Below are 16595 nucleotides of genomic sequence, written 5' to 3' on the forward strand. Positions count from 1 at the left end.
TAAAAAAAAAAAAGAGTTGCATACTCTTCTGAGCCAGCCAGGCACCCCTAAAAAACTTAATTTTTAAAATTTTATAACTAGATTTCGCAAGCCTGCCTTCTGTGCCTTTATTCAGAGTTTTGTTAAAAATACCAACAGTTCTGCCACCTGCTAGTAAAGACTTTCTGGATTCATATCAATCTTCTCTATGACTATTAAATTATTTACCAGTTTTCCTGACATAAATTTTTTCTCATGGTTGCTTGAATCTGACTCTATAAATAGCTTTACCTTTTAGAATAGACGAGGCAATGGAATGCAGGCGGTTTCTCAATATTAAAAGGTTCTTATTAGGTCACCAACTATGTCCTTATGTGTAACAAATATTAATGACACAGCTCCCTGTGCTTTTCCTAAAATTTGAATATGTGCTCTTCTGTTTTTTTGGATGGCAAAGGTAGAATTTTGGGCATGAAACTTGACTGTACTGCCAAGGTATTCCCTCCTTCCCCCTGCTTAAAAGTAATACCTTCAGAAGCAGTTTTGAATCTGCAGATGGGCAATTGAGCTGTACATCATAGAACATGAATTCGTCCAGGAACATTTTTTAGTTGGGGTTATTGCCATCATTATAAGGCTGAGAAAATTTCAAATAAGTCTAGTTAGGGTAGATAGAGGAAAGGGTTGCGGAAAAGGTTGCCAGATAAAAGATTGAAAAGGTAAGGACAAATTGGGGTCAATTATGAAAAGCCTTCATTTCCATGCAGAGCTTGAATTTTCTTGCGCTCCCTGGTGATTCCCATCCTGTGAATCACAAGCTTCTAAAGGAATCTCAGAGTTTTGTGGGATCTACATCTATATACTGAAAAAAAGGCATTTTCATTTACATTTATTTTATTGCCTTTGTGTTGTCTATCTTTTCTAATGCCTAGTACCTGTCTTCCCTGGGCAGACTGTCAGCCCAGAGTGAAAGCATGCATGCCTTCTTTTGGTATACACTGGAGAAGAAATTGAAGTAGCTTAGAACCTCTGTTGCCTTGTCCTCTTGTGTCTAAATAGCCTACTCTCAGTAAATCTTTATCAGAAGAAGGAATAAAAGAATGATTTTGTTACCATAGTGAATTAATTGAGAATATTAAGGGAATTCTATTTTGATAGTGTTATGTTTAATTGTAAGGAATACTAAATTGCCTTGGTACAAATTATGAGCTTTTGTTTATATGCACTAGTTCTCGTTAAATTGTTTAGATACCAAAAGATTAATACCAGACACCAGAACAGAGAGTACTTAATCTTTCCCCAGTCCCCATTTCTTTGTTCTGAGGCAACAGAGTACATAACCTTCAATGTCTATATTTTTATAGGATGTCTACGTCCAGATACAGTGTGCTATAATGCAGGTTTTAAATTTTTACTTTAGTGGTTTCATACAGTACGTATCATTGTGTATCTTTCTTTTCTTCCAATCCAACATTATGTACTTTAGATCTATCCCTGTTGATAAATTATCCATCCATTTCAAGTGGTCAGACTGTTGTGTAGTATTCATTTGTGAATGTACCTTTTATGTATCTGTTCTAATGATGGACTTAAAACATTCTAAAATAAAAAGCAAGATTAAGATTATCTAGAAAGCAATGAGAAAATTTCCGTTTAATTGGCCAACATTGGTATGTATGTATGTATGTATGTATTTATTTATTTTAAGATATTTTATTTATTTGACAGAGACACAGCAAGAGAGAGAACACAAGCAGGGGGAGTGGGAGAAGGAGAAGCAGGCTTCCCGCGGAGCAGGGAGCCCGATGCCTGATGTGGGGCTCTGCCTGATGTGGGGCTCGATCCCAGGACCCTGGGGCCATGACCTGAGCTGAAGGCAGACGCTTAACCACTGAGCCACCCAGGCACCCCACCAACATTGGTATTTAAAGGAAAATGCATACTAATTAAATACTTTTATTAAGTGAGAAAAAAAAGAGAATTTAGTACTCATATTTAGGGATTAAGAAAATAAAACCAAAACCAAGTACGACATGGAAATTAAAGATAAAGCTGTAATTAATGGAATTGGAAACAACAGAACAAAAATAGTGGAAAGGATAAATCGCAAAGCTGGTTCTTTGCAAAGACCAATTAACTAGATAAACCCCTGTAGAAGAAAATAAAATCAAGTAAAAATGCACAAGATTAGTAACGAGAAAGGAAACATCAAAGACACATGGATATAGGGGAGATTAATGGACTGTTATGCAATTTTCTTGAGATTACATGCATGCTATGATGTAAAGTTGAAAATTGAGAGGGCATGCATGATTTTTTTTTTAAAGATTTTATTTATTCATTTGACAGAGACAGCGAGAGAGGGAACACAAGCAGGGGGAGTGGGAGAGGGAGAAGCAGGCTTCCTGCCGAGCAGGGAGCCTGATGCAGGGCTTGATCCCAGGACCCTGGGATCATGACTTGAGCCGAAGGCAGACGCCCAACGACTGAGCCACCCAGGCGCCCCAAGGGCATGCATGATTTAATAGCAAAATATAAATTAGTAAATTTGATCCAAGAAGTGAAAAACTTGAATTGACCCATTCCCACTAAAGGGTCAAAAGATGATTGAAGATATGTCCTGCAAAGAGGCACCATAGTAGATAATTTCACAGCTGAGTTTCATTTAATTTATAAAGAACATACAGTAATAATAATAAAAATAAAACCTTTTCTATGGTATAGAAGATGCAAAGCTACTGAATGTATTCTGTGAAGCACATGTACTTTTATCCCTAATAAAAATGTTACCCAAAAAGGTCAATTTCACTTGCAAAATTTCTAAATACAATATTAACCAATAGAATCTAGATATGAAGCAACAGACTAATAGTACATTTTGACCCATAGGCATACCAATGCAAGGATCATTCGTATCAAATCTATTAATAGATCATATCAATGGATGAAATAAGGAATATAGTAAATCATCAGTAGCTGCTGAGAAGACATTTAATAAAGTTCATTAAGGCCAATTCTGGCGTGCCCGGGTGGCGCAGTCAGTTGAGCATCTGCCTTCGGCTCAAGTCATGATCCCGGAGTCCCAGGATTGAGCCCCACATCAGGCTCCCTCCTCAGTGGGGAGTCTGCTTCTCCCTCTGCCTCTCCCCCGCTCCTTGTCTCTCCTCACTCTCTCAAATAAATAAATAAAAATCTTGACCATTTCTAATTAGGGGCACCTTGCTGGCTCAGTCAGTAGAACATATGACTCCTGATCTTGGGGTGATGAGTTCAAGCCCCATATTGGGCTTAGAACTTACTTTAAAAAAGAATTCTAATTTAAAAAATCAAAGTAAATTAAGAATAGGAGGAAATTACAGCAAATATCCTAAGTGGCTAAACCATTAAAGCAAGGACCCAGAAATGGTTGCCCAAAATCACTTTTTTTAACATTTTTATATTTAACATTGCCTTAGAGATTCTAGTAAATGCATTAAAACAGTAAATAATTAGTATTAATACTGGAAAACAAGAGGTAAAACTATTGTGTTTTCAGGAATATTCAGAGAATAGCCAAGGAAACTGAAAAGGAATAGTGAATGAGGAATGTCTTACAGTTATTGAAATACTCTACATTCTGTGTATTCAGATTAAATATGGTATTGGCATAAGTAGATTGGTGGAACAAAATGAAGGATCCAGAAATATGTGCAAGTGTAATAAAGGTAAAGATAGTATTACAGTTCAGTAGGTAATGGGTAGATTGTGTAGTAAGTGGTGCTGGTACAACTGTCTGCCCATCTGGAAGAAAATAAAATTGGGTTCCCGTCTTAAGATAAACCCCAGATGAATTAAAGCCTTGTTTAAAAACTAGTTAAGGTTATTCTACAGGTTTAGCTATATGGACTAGGAAATTTTAAGATTAGAAACTCAAGCTATTGTAAGAGACGTGTTTGATTTTATAAAAATTAAAGCCTTTAATGATAAAGGATACTGTAAGTTAGCAGTATTGGTACTAAGACAGACATAAGCTAGTGGAATAGCATAGAGTCCATAAATAACCTTCATATATATGATGATCTTTTTTTTTTTTGACAAGAGTGCCAAGACTGTTCAAAGAGGGGAAAAGTCTTTTCAACAGAGGGAATTGGGCAAATTATATACCCACATGCAAACATATTAAGTTGGATGCTTACCTTACACCGCATAGAAAAATTGACTTGAATGGATCAAAGGCCTAAGCATAAGAACTAAAACTCTTAGAAGAAAACATTTGTGACATTGGATTTGGCAGTGATTCCTTGGATATGACAGCAAAAGCACAGGCAACAAAGGTGAATAGATAAATTTGACTATATCACATTAAAAACGGTGCATCAGAGGGCACAGTCGAGAGTAAAAAGGCAGCCTATGGAATGGGTGAAACTATATTGCAAATCATATATCTGATAAGGAGTTAAATACCCAGAATATGTAAAGGACTCCTACAACTCAACAACAAAAAGAAATGAACAACCCAATTAAAAAACAAGAGTTGAATAGACATTTCTCCAAAGAAGGTATATAAATAAACGGTTAATGAATACATGAAAAGATACTCAACATTACTAGTCATTAGGGAAATGCAAATCAAAACCACAGCAAGATCACCTCACACCTATTAGGATAGCTACTATCAAAAAACCAGGAAAAAAAAACAACCTAGAGAAGTAAGGGTTGGTGAGGATGTGGAGAAATTGGAACCCTTGTGCATTGGACTGGGAATATAAAATGGTGCAGCCACTATGGCTGCTGGTATATATGTATATGTATAGTATGGTGATTCCTCAAAAACTGAAAAATAGAATTACCATATGATCCAGCAATTTATTTTTTTCAAAGTTTATTTATTAAATAGTCTCCACATCCAACGTGGAACTCAAACTCAGAACCCCAAGATCAAGACTTGCATGCTCTACCAGCTGAATCAGCCAGGCAACCCTGATCTAGCAATTTCACTTCTGGCTATCTACCCTTAAGAAGTAAAAGCACGTATTTGAAGAAATAGTTGTATGGTTGTATTCATGGCAGCATTATTAACAATAGCCAAAAGGTGAAAGCAACCCAAATGTTCAGTGATGGATGAATGAATTAACAAAATGTGGTATATACACACACACAACTGAATGTTACTCAGCCTGGAAAAGGAAGGAAATTTCTGACATGCTTACGAAATGGATGAATCTTTAGGACATTAGGCTAAGTGAAATAATGTCATCACAAAAACATACTGTATAATTCCTCTGAAAAACCTCTTTGGACCCCCAGACTAGTCAAATTCATAGAGATAAAGTAGAAGGTGGTTGCCAGGGGCTGGTGGGAGGTTGAATGGAGAGCTCCTATTTAATGGTTGTGGAGTTTCAGTTTTGCAAGATGAAAAGAGTTCTGGAGATTGGTTGTACAACAATGTGAATGTTGGACCATGTTGGTTGAACAGCGTGAATGTTGTATAATGTTGCTGAATACACTTAGAAATGGCTAAGATGATAAATTTGTGTATTTCATCAAAATTAAAAACTTAATAGTATGAAAAAATATTTGCAGTGTAGAAATTCTTTTTTTTTTTTTTTTAAGATTTTATTTATTTACCTGACCGAGAGAGACATAGCAAGAGAAAGAACAAGAGCAGGGGGAGTGGGAGAGGGAGAAGCAGGTGTCTCATGGAGCAGGGAGCCCAATGCAGGGCTTGATCCCAGGACCCTGGGATCATGATCTGAGCCAAAGGCAAATGCTTAACGACTGTGCCACCAGGTGCCCCTGCAGTGTAGAAATTCTATTTGAATCCAGAAGACAAAAAAAAAAAAAAAAAAAAATTCAAAGAAGTAGTTAATAAAAGAGCAAATCTAGGAGGCCATAAAACTTATGAGAAGATACTCAAACTCACTGGTTGTCAAGTAATGCAAATTAAAGTACTAGTGAAATCTAACAATGTGCCTATTAAATGGCAAAAGTAAAAAAACCAATGATGTTTATTGTTAGTAGAGAAAATGGTGTTGCTGTGCAGAAAATGGCTTTATTAGTGGAAATGTAAGTTGTATAATTTTTGAAATATAATCTTGCAAAATCTGATTTTACAAACTGGCCTGTATTAAGATTATATGGATTTTTTTTTAAGATTTTGTTTTTTTAAGTAATCTTTTTTTTAAAGATTTTATTTATTTATTTATTTGAGAGAGAGAGAATGAGAGAGAGAGAGAGCACATGAGAGGGGGGAGAGTCAGAGGGAGAAGCAGACTCCCGCCGAGCAGGGAGCCCGATGTGGGACTCGATCCCGGGACTCCAGGATCACGACCTGAGCCGAAGGCAGTTGCTCAACCAACTGAGCCACCCGGGCACCCCTTTTTAAGTAATCTTTACACCTAACTTGGGGCTCAAACTCAGAATCCCGAGATCAAGAGTCACACACTCCGCCGACTGAACCATCCCAAGATCATATGGGTATTTTTAATGGCAGAATATGGAAACAGAGAGTGTTCATCTATAGAAGAATTAATTAAATAATTTATGCAGGGCATGCATCATGACGTGTATCCAAGAAAAAGTTGAGAGTGAGGGATATCTGTATTGCCAAAAAAGGCCATATAGGTCTTTATTTCTGTATTTGATTATATGAGCATGAAAAAAATATTGAAGCATATATGTAGGTTTTAAAGTGCAGGTATGCTGGTAATAAGTTCTTTCAGCATTTTTTATTTATTTTAAAGTGATTTTTTATTTAGTAGAGAGTGAGAGAGCATGCAGGACAGGACATGAGTCCGGGTGGAGGGAGAGGGAGAAGCAGACTCCTTACTGCCTAGGGAGCCTAAAGCAGGCACCATCCCAGGACCCTGGGATCATGACCTGAGCCCAAGGCAGATGCTTAACTGACTAAGCCATCCAGCCGCCCCTCTTTCAGCACTTTTGTAAGAGATCTTTATTTGCCTTTTTTTGAAAGCTGTCTTTCTAGGTATGGAATTCTAGGTTGACAGTGATCTTTCAATACTGTGTAGATGTTGCTCCACTGTCTTCTGGCTTGCATTGTTTCCAGCATACATTATTGGCCTTTCTTGGGTACTTTGAAGATGTTCTTTTTATTACTGGTTTTAAGCAACTTGTTGGTTGGTTGGTTGATTTTTAGCCACGCCTATCCTGCAAGGCAGCCTCATGGAGGGTGCTGTGGGGAAGCCAGTGGCCTGCATTGCCCCCTTAAGCAACTTGTTTTTAATGTGCCATGGTGTAATTTATTCATGTGTCTTGTGCTTTGAGTTCGTTGTGTTGCTTTAATTTGTAGGATTTTATTTTTCATCAAATTTGGACTTCTGCATCCAGCTGAGTGATACTCTTTTTTAATTTTCTCAGTCTTTTTTTTGTATTTCAATTTGCAGTGTAGTTTTTCTTTAAAACGTGTATCCTTGGGGCACCTCAGTGGCTCAGTCAGTAGAGTGTCTGACTCTTGATTTCAGCTCAGGTATTGATCTCGGGGTCGTGAGTTCAAGCCCTGTGTTGGGCTCCAGCTGGGCCTGGAGCCTACTTTGATAAATAAAATAAATAAAAAATAAAATGGGTATCCTTTATCCTGTCATCTGTATTATCTCTGGATCTCTTTTTTTCTTGCTGTGGATCTGATTTTTCTTCTTTGTATATCTTGTAATTTTTTTTAAATTATAAAAGATTTTATAACTGAATGATGACAAAATATGATACAGTATAGAGCAACATAAATATGGTTACTGCCCCATGGACATCTTCATAGCACAGGGGTATTTCAAGAGAGTGGGCTTAAGACAGCAGGTGGGTGCCCTGAAAGCTAGGGCAGGTGGACAGGAGAGGTACATTTGTGCTGGATAAGATTATTTCTCAGTACTTTTTATTTTTTTTAAAAGTTAAATTCAGTTAGGGCGCCTGGGTGGCTCAGTTGGTTGAGCGACTGCCTTCGGCTCAGGTCATGATCCTGGAGTCCCTGGATCGAGTCCTGCATTGGGCTCCCTGCTCAGCAGGGAGTCTGCTTCTCCCTCTGACCCTCCCCCCTCTCGTGCTCTCTCTCTCTCTCATTCTCTCTCTTTCAAATAAATAAATAAATCTTTAAAAAAAGTTAAATTCAATTAATATGTAATGTATTATTGGTTTCAGAGGTAGAGTTCAGTGATTCACCAGTCTTATATAATACCCAGTGCTCATTACATCACGTGCCCTCCTTAATGTCCATTACCCAGTTACTCCAACACCCCACCCCCCTCCCCTCCAGCTACCCTCAGTTTGTTTCCTACAATTAAGAGTCTCTTATGGTTTGTCTCCCTCTCTGATTTCGTCTTGTCTTATTTTTTCCTCTCTTCCCCTATGATCCTCTGCCTTCTTTCTTAAATTCCCATATCAGTGAGATCCTATGATAATTGTCTTTCTCTGATTGACTTATTTCGCTTAGCATAACACCCTCTAGTTCCATCCACATCTTTGCAAATGGCAAGATTTCATTTTTTGGATGACTGAGGAGTATTCGATTGTGTGTGTGTGTGTATATATATATATATATATATATATATATATATATGTCACATATTCTTTATCCATTCATCTGGATAAAGTTTGGCTATTGTGGACATTGCTGCTATAAACATTGGGGTGCACTTGGATCACTATATTTGTATCTTTGGGGTGAATAGTAGTGCAATTGCTAGGTCATAGTGTACCTCTATTTTCAACTTTTTGAGGAACCTCCATACTGTTTTCCAGAGTGGCTGTACCAGCTTGCATTCCTGACTTGTAATTTTTGATTGGATGCCAGGCATTGCCATTTTTTAAATCTTGTCTGGTGCTGGGTTTTTTTTTTTTTTTTTTATTCCTTTAAATATCCTTAGCTTTGTTCTGGGACACAGTTAAGTGCCTTGGGAATAGTTTGGTACTGTAATAATTGTTTTGAGCTTTTTAAAGGCAGAACAAAAGTAGTTTTTAGTCTAGGGATACTTTATTTCCTATTACTGGGGCGATACCCTCTGAGTACTTTGTTCCTTCAGTATTATGAAGGCTTTAAACTTACTGATGGGGGCACAAACAGATCTGTGTTGGCTGTGAGGATATTTCTACCTGCTCCTTTCCAGTAGTTCTTTCCCTTGTTTAGGGTAGTTTAATCACATGCACATGCATGCTTATCAGTTCTCAGCTAAAAACCTGACGGTAGCCCTCTACAAATCTCATGAGTTTATTTGCTCTGTGTTTAGTTCCTTCCTCTCTGTTACTCTGCCTTGTGAATTCTAGCCACCTTGGCCTCTCTGCATTTTCAGTACTGCCCCTTCAACTCAAGGAGATTGCTAGACTGGCTGGGTTTTCTCCTATGTATACTATGGCCTAGAAGTTCTTTCTAGGCAGTAAGGTGGGGTAGTTGCCTCGTTGCTTATTGTCCGATGTCTGATAACCGTTGTTTTATATATTTTGTCTGGCTTTTTAGTTAATTAAGTTGAGAGCGTGAATCTGTTTCCTGTTACTCCATAATGGCTGGCTGTAGAGGTAGTTGGATGAGAGGGAAGAAATATCTAAGCACAAAAGGAAGTGAGACTTGGGAAAGATTGCCAGACTCTTCCTAAAATATAAATAAGAAATAGAAAATATTAACAGTTATTTTAAGTTTAACTTCATGCATCTGAAAGTCTGGAGCATGGGGAGGGGCAGAGGGAAAGAATCTCAAGCAGACTTTCTGCTGAGTGTGGAGCCTGATGCAGGGCTCAGTCTCATGATCCTGAGATCATGACCTGAGCTGAAATCAAGAGTCAGATGCTTAACGGACTGAGCCACCCAGGCATCCCTAATGTTATGTAATAATGTAATATTTAGAAATAACTATTTATTCACTATTAACCCCCGGGGTGATTTCCCGTTGTATTTTGTAGGTTGCAAGATAATACTGGACTCATTTGATTTCATTGAAACTTTTTGTTTAATGTGTTTACTAATGTGTTAATATTTTAGCATTATAAGTGTTTATGCTTTCCTGAGTTTCTTATTTTGTTCCCGAATAGTGTTCTCAAACCCCAAAGATAAACTAAGGGCATGAAAAGCCTTGTTATTAAGAATGTACATCCAAAGAAGATCTAGAAGTACTGAATTTTAAACTTGAGACTTTTTCTTGGAAATCACTCGGTTTACTTGAACCAGGCATAAGATTTCTATGCATTGAGGGTGCCTGGGTGGCTCAGTTGGTTAAGCGACTGCCTTCGGCTCAGGTCATGATCCTGGAGTCCCGGGATCGAGTCCCGCATCGGGCTCCCCGCTCAGCAGGGAGTCTGCTTCTCCCTCTGACCCTCTTCCCTCTCGTGCTCTCTATCTCTCATTCTCTCTTTCTCTCAAATAAATAAATAAAATCTTTAAAAAAAAAAAAGATTTCTATGCATTGAATGCTGTGTAGCAGTTAGCTCTTTATAAGATTTGCAGTAGAGATAGATAAAATTTAGTGACAGAACAGTATTCCTATCCTTTTTCTCATAAGTTATACTTATAATGTGATATCTTGGAGGAAGTCAAGTGTATTGGGATTGCAAAACATTTTGCCTTCTGTTTATTTTAATGGAATTGAGGAAACTCCTGAAGAATATTAGGAAAATTGTAATCGATGTGGGAAACTAAGTCTTAAACTTGTGGTCATATGGGGAAGGGAGGTATGAGACCTTACTGGTCATATAAAAAAAAAGTATATAATGGGATGCTACAGAGTGCCTAATAAAATTTTATGTGCTTGTGTATGCGTAGTACTGTGTGTGTGTGTGTATTTACACACTTGACACGTGTACTACCTCATTTAATCCTTAAAATAGCCCCTAAGTTAGTTATGCCATCCTACTCTTCTTGGTATCCTCAATTCTATTTGACTCCACAGTCTTGCTCTTACCCATAAGATACATAGGTGGATTGAAATCCTCATTCTGCCAAATGCTAACAATGGGAAGTCAGTCAGATTTGCTTCTCTTAGCCTTATATGAAATGAAGATAATAGTAGTACTCTACATCAGGGTTGTTGAAAGGATCTTGTGATAATTTGGTTTTTACCTTGGGACGATTTTGTCCCTTTGAGGACATTTTATACTGTAGTTGTTAAAGCTCAGAATAGGGAGGGTGTTTTGGCATCTAATAGGTAGAAGCAAAAATGTTGCTAATTACCTTAAAATGCATAGTACAAACTCCCACAAGAAAGATCTGGCCCAAAGTGTTAGTGGTGCCAATGTTGAGAAATTGTGATTTGTGACCATCTTGGTATACTGCTAACATACCAGACAGTTTCATTTATATCATCACTACGGGCTGCTACTAGTGTGAAAAGAAATGTTTCCATTTGACTATTCTTTCCCTTTAACTCCTATTACAGCCTAAGGGTTACTCTTAAAAAAAAAAAAAAAAAGATAAGAGTACGTAAATTGAATAAATGAAATTTTTTCTCTTATTTATATTCTAAAATGTGAAATGGGAGAGAGAAAGGGGAAAAAGTAGCAAAAGTATTGTAGAAACAAATTTACATTGATACATAGGTGTCAATCTTTTTTTTTAAGATTTTATTTGTATATTAGCGAGAGAGAGACAGCGAGAGAGAGAGAGAGCACAAACGGGGAGTGGGAGAGGGAGAAGCTTAGTGGGGAGCCCAGCGTGGGGTTCAATCCCAGGACCCTGGGACCGTGACCTGAGCGGAAGGCAGACACTTAACCGCTGAGCCACCCAGGGGCCCTCATAGTTGTCAGTCTTAATAAAATGTTAACTTTGTAGAGAAATTGTCAATGTGCATTTTAAATTATGAAGGTAATCTAGGTATATTTTGAAAAATATATTCTAGGGTAGACTTGTAAGCACATATGCTTATTATTTTAGCCTTTATTTTATTTTTATTTTTTTTGAAGACTTTATTAGAGCACATGCGCCTGTGCATGCACATGGGGGGGTGTAGGGTGGGGGTGGGGTGGGGTGGGGTGGGGGGCCGGGGGGAGGGGCAGAGGGAGTGTGAAAAGCAGACTCCCCACTGAGGGAGCCTGATGCAGGGCTTGATCCCAGGACCCCAAGATCATGACCTGAGCTGAAGGCAGACCTTAACCTACTGAGCCACTCAGGCACCCTGTCCTTTATTTTAATTATTTTTACTATATTAACATTTTTTGGTTATTTGTCCTGTAGGTATTACCTCATTTGGAAATACTTGGGAGACAGGAAAAAATTTCTAACAAAATGGCAGCTTTTCGAAATCATTGTCCACATTTGGATTCAGTTGGTGAAATAACGAAAGAAGACTTAATACAAAAATCTCATGTAAGATAGAGTTTTTTCCTTCCTTAAAAAATTATTCATTTTTCTCCCAAATACGTATTTTTTAAATAAATTACTATAATACTGTGTGTTCATGAGCTCTAATTTTTTATATGATAGTCAATTGTATGTGTTTGGCTGTGTCAATATAATGATAATGTCGTCTGTGATTTTTGTTTCATAGGGTACTTGTCAGGATTGTAAAGTCAGAGGACCAAATCTTTGGGCATGCCTGGAGGTATGTGTGTGTTCCTTTTCAAAAGTTTAGTATTATAAAAATTTATATCTGAATAAGGGTAACTCTAAGATTTTTTGACATTCAAAGGATTTTATAAATGAAATATGCTTGAAAAAATTCATTACTGATAACAAAAATTAAACTGTAAACTTTGGGTTTTAACTTGCATTGCTTTTGCGGAGTTTTAGTAAATCATTAAAATATTTTATGCTTGCCTTTTATTAGAGGTGGCATTAGCTTTTAGCTTAGAAATATTCTCACTTAATTCTTCTGTTCCTAATACCTTTTGGTTAAAATAATTTACTATGTAAAGTCACTTAGTCATTGATTTAAAACGTGTGATCAAAACTTAATTGAAATTGCAGTGTTATTGTTCATTTACACATATTGTAAAATGCCTTATTTTTCTTTTGTATAATTATTTTAGAATAGATGTTCATATGTTGGTTGTGGTGAATCACAAGTAGATCACAGCACCATACACTCTCAGGTATGATACAGAATTTTTTTTTTCTATCTATATATTTATTTGCTTGCTTGCTTTTTAGCTTTTATTTTTAATTCCAGTTAGTTAACATACAGTGTCATATTAGTTTCAGGTGTACAATACAGTGATTCAACAATTCCATATATTACCCAGTGTACAGAAAATTTTCATGCAAGATGTTTTTTAAAGAGAGTCTGAAGGATACGGAAAGCGAATACATTATTTCAAGTTTTAGTTCAAAATTTTGCCCTTTTTCATATAAGAGGAGTTAAATCTTAGCTTATACTTTTTAAAAGGTGGGGAGGGATATTGCTAAGATCAATATTAGATTGAGATTCTAATTAAGAGAGTAATGATTTAAGAAATATGCCACCTGATTTATGAAGATGATAGTTGGAATTTTAGGAGATGTGAAGATTGAAGTTAAGAGAGGATGCCTCCACTTGATATAGGACCTGGCTAACTTCAGGTCTCAACTCTTATTATCTTCTGCACATTCTTTTAACTGGAGTTCCCTTTTTACTTCACCCTGGTGGTTTGGTGCTTGTGTGTAATTCTGGCATGCCTCTTTTATAGTAACTCCCCTTCTAAACTGTAAGTTTCTTGAGAATGAACTGTTTTCTTCACATTGATATTTCTATAGCATGAATTATCCTCAGTCAGGGTTCCTCGAGAGAATTAATTAAGCCTGAATATCCCAAGGCCCTCAGGCATCATTATACATACATTACTTGTCTTTTGTGCATCTAGAATGGTAGTGCTATGTACCATTTTTAGGAGAATTGAAAAAATAGTTACTAAAATAATTTTCTGTAGGGCACAAATTTTCTTGCAGAACTCCAGTTGAGAAAGGCTGGAGCTTTATATATCCAAGATCATACATTCACTATTGCTTGAGCGGTTTTTTGCTGTGACTCATGTCATTGGGCTCATTGTTTTGCTACTCTGATCTTCTAGAATTGTTACTGTGCTTTTGTCAATTATTTTCTTGTATTACACTTAACTTGCTAACTGCAAAACAGAATCTTACTCTTGTTTGTCTTCATGCTGAGCAGTGGTAAAAAATGACAATAGAATAATTTCTAAAGTAGGGTTAGATACTGTTACTATTCACTGTACTTTAGCAGTTTACCCGAAGAATGTGTTTTTGGTGTTCCAGTTTTAACTCTTCTCTTTTGAGTATATTGTTATTCATCAAAGACCAGCAGTTTATCTTATATGATTTTTTAAAAAGATTTATTTGTTTGAGAGAGAGAGATCAGGAGCAAATGAGGGGAGGGGCAGAGGGAGAGGGAGAAGCAGACTCCACTGAACGCAGAGCTGGATGCGGGGCTCAGTCTCATGACCCTGAAATCATGACCTGAGCCAAAATCAAGAGTTGGATACTTAACCGACTGAGCCACCCAGGCACCCCTCTTATATGTTTTTTTTAAGTTTATTTTTTTAGTAATGTCTACACCCAGGGTGGGGGTTGAAGTCATGAGTGAGAGTCCAGTGCTCTTCCAGCTGAGCCAGTTAGGTGCCCCCTTACACGATCTTTTGAAATGTTTTCACCTATATCTAATTTTGGTTCCTCTTCTTCCCTCCTGTGAAATTATATAGGAGACAAAGCATTATCTAACTGTGAACCTTACCACTCTTCGAGTATGGTGTTATGCTTGCAGCAAAGAAGTATTTTTGGATAGGAAATTAGGAACTCAGCCTTCTTTGCCTCATGTAAGACCACTTCAGCAAACACAAGAAAACAGTGTCCAGGTAATAATCTAACTTTATTTAATTAAAATATCATACATTTTCAGGTAGTGATTTCAGAATTTGTCATGTAGTTGTAATTTAAAACCACTCTACCTAATTTGTACTTTAAAAATTTATGTAATGTGCCTTTTTTCCTCGATTGAAACACTGAGGCTGGCCTTTGTTCTTTTGTAGAATGATAGGTTATGGTAAGATTGAAGCCCACCTGTCTGAAGATGGAAAAGCACCTGTTGTGATCTTAGCCAAAAGGCCGAGAAGCGATACCTGTTGTGTTTTTAAAACTTAAAAAAAAAAAAAAAACTAGTTTAAAAAGTGTATCTTTTTCTAGCAATCTGGTTTTAGGAGAGGGGGCAGGCCTTCTTTGATAGGGAATTACAAATACTAATTCAGCTCCCTGTTTTTCATTTCTCTCCCCTCTTTACCCCCATTCATATTACTAAGAACATTTTACTAATTTATCAAAAACCAGATAGGATATCTCAAAGCTTAGCATTGACCTTTGGTTCCAAAATATGTGTGGGCTTGCAAAGATTGATCACTTAATTTTGAGAATTTTCCGGTCGTGTAAAAATAGGAAAAAGGAAATGAAAAAATTAGAATAGTGGCTTCTAACTTACTCTGCTCATTTCCTCTGTATGGTTTAATAATTAACACATTACTGAGCTTTTTCCTCCTGTGTCATAAAAATCACATTGTATTTCTATACTTTACTTCCTTGGTACCAACTCTTCTATTTTTCTTTTATATCTTTGTATCACATTTTGATAGTAGACATTTATGCTAATAAATTCGCTTGCCATACACATTCTGTAACTAAACTGAATAGGTTTTAGACAAGGTATAACTTGTTGCATTTCTAGTTTCATGGTGAATGGCTCTAATGGGTAAATCACCACATTACCATTACCGTTTCTCCCACTGATATTTATTTATCATTCAGAAATGTGTTTTTTGTCTTTTTTGAATGCCTTTATAGTTTGAAAGTAAATTTTCGTGAACACTCCTGCATTATTAACAAAAATGTGGTAACAAAAAGTTTAATCACATAAGGAATTAATAACAATTTATAAGGGTAATACTCAAAGGTGGTTGAAAAAATAAGTGCAGATGGTTCACAAAAGAGAAATATAAATAAAAACACATTGACAAAATAATCATCCCTGACGAAAGAAAAGTAAGTTAAAACAGCTGTCTGTTGCCATTTCTGCATACTCTTTTTTTTTTTTTTTAAAGATTTATTTATTTATCTCAGAGAGAGAGAGAACACAAGGGGGAGGGCCAGGGGCGGAGGGAGAGAGAAACCCAAGCAGATTCGTGCTGAGTGTGGAGCCCGACGTGCGGCTCAATCTCATGACCGGAGCCGAAACCAAGAGTCTGTAGCTCAACCTCCTATGCTACCCAGGCACCCTGAGATTTCATACTCTTAATGAATGTTGAATCTGGTTGAATAAATATACTGATACTTTTCTGATGGCTTGTAAATAATTCTTTAGTGAGTTATATTTATAACACATAAAAGGCATGAATTTAATTTCATGCAACTTCCTGATCCCATTGTTGAAGAAATTACTCAGAATAAAAAATGTTATTTGTACAAATTTTTTTAGTATAAATTTTTTTTTTAAGATTTTATTTATTTATTTGACAGAGAGCAAGAGAGCACAAGCTGGGGGAGCAGCAGACAGAGGCAGAGGGAGAAGCAGGCTTCCCGCTGAGCAGGGAGCCCAATGCAGGGCTCGATCCCGGAACCCTGGGATCATGACCCAAGCCGAAGGCAGATGCTTAACTGACTGAGCCACCCAGGCGCCCCTACTATAAAATTTATATGCTGTTTGAACCCAATTCATTGGAACATTAATTAAAAAT

The 16595-nt window shown here is 36.9% G+C and overlaps 1 protein-coding gene across 4 annotated transcripts in view; it reads left to right on the forward strand.

Annotated features, from left to right (window-relative positions):
- USP33 (ubiquitin specific peptidase 33) overlaps positions 1 to 16595 on the forward strand; it is a 59449-nt gene that overhangs the window by 5727 nt on the left and 37127 nt on the right. For all 4 annotated transcript variants that reach the window (XM_025871978.2, XM_025871977.2, XM_025871975.2 and 1 more), the window contains exons 2-5: positions 12121 to 12252; positions 12434 to 12487; positions 12915 to 12977; positions 14577 to 14729. In XM_025871978.2, the coding sequence (XP_025727763.1) occupies positions 12172 to 12252; positions 12434 to 12487; positions 12915 to 12977; positions 14577 to 14729 (351 nt within the window). In that variant the 5' untranslated portion in view covers positions 12121 to 12171. The remainder of the gene's footprint in view (positions 1 to 12120; positions 12253 to 12433; positions 12488 to 12914; positions 12978 to 14576; positions 14730 to 16595) is intronic.

The sequence above is a fragment of the Callorhinus ursinus genome, unplaced genomic scaffold (assembly GCF_003265705.2).
Source record: "Callorhinus ursinus isolate GAN/ISIS: 27379988/994484 unplaced genomic scaffold, GSC_fseal_2.0 scaffold9, whole genome shotgun sequence".
NCBI classification, from domain to species: Eukaryota; Metazoa; Chordata; class Mammalia; order Carnivora; family Otariidae; genus Callorhinus; species Callorhinus ursinus.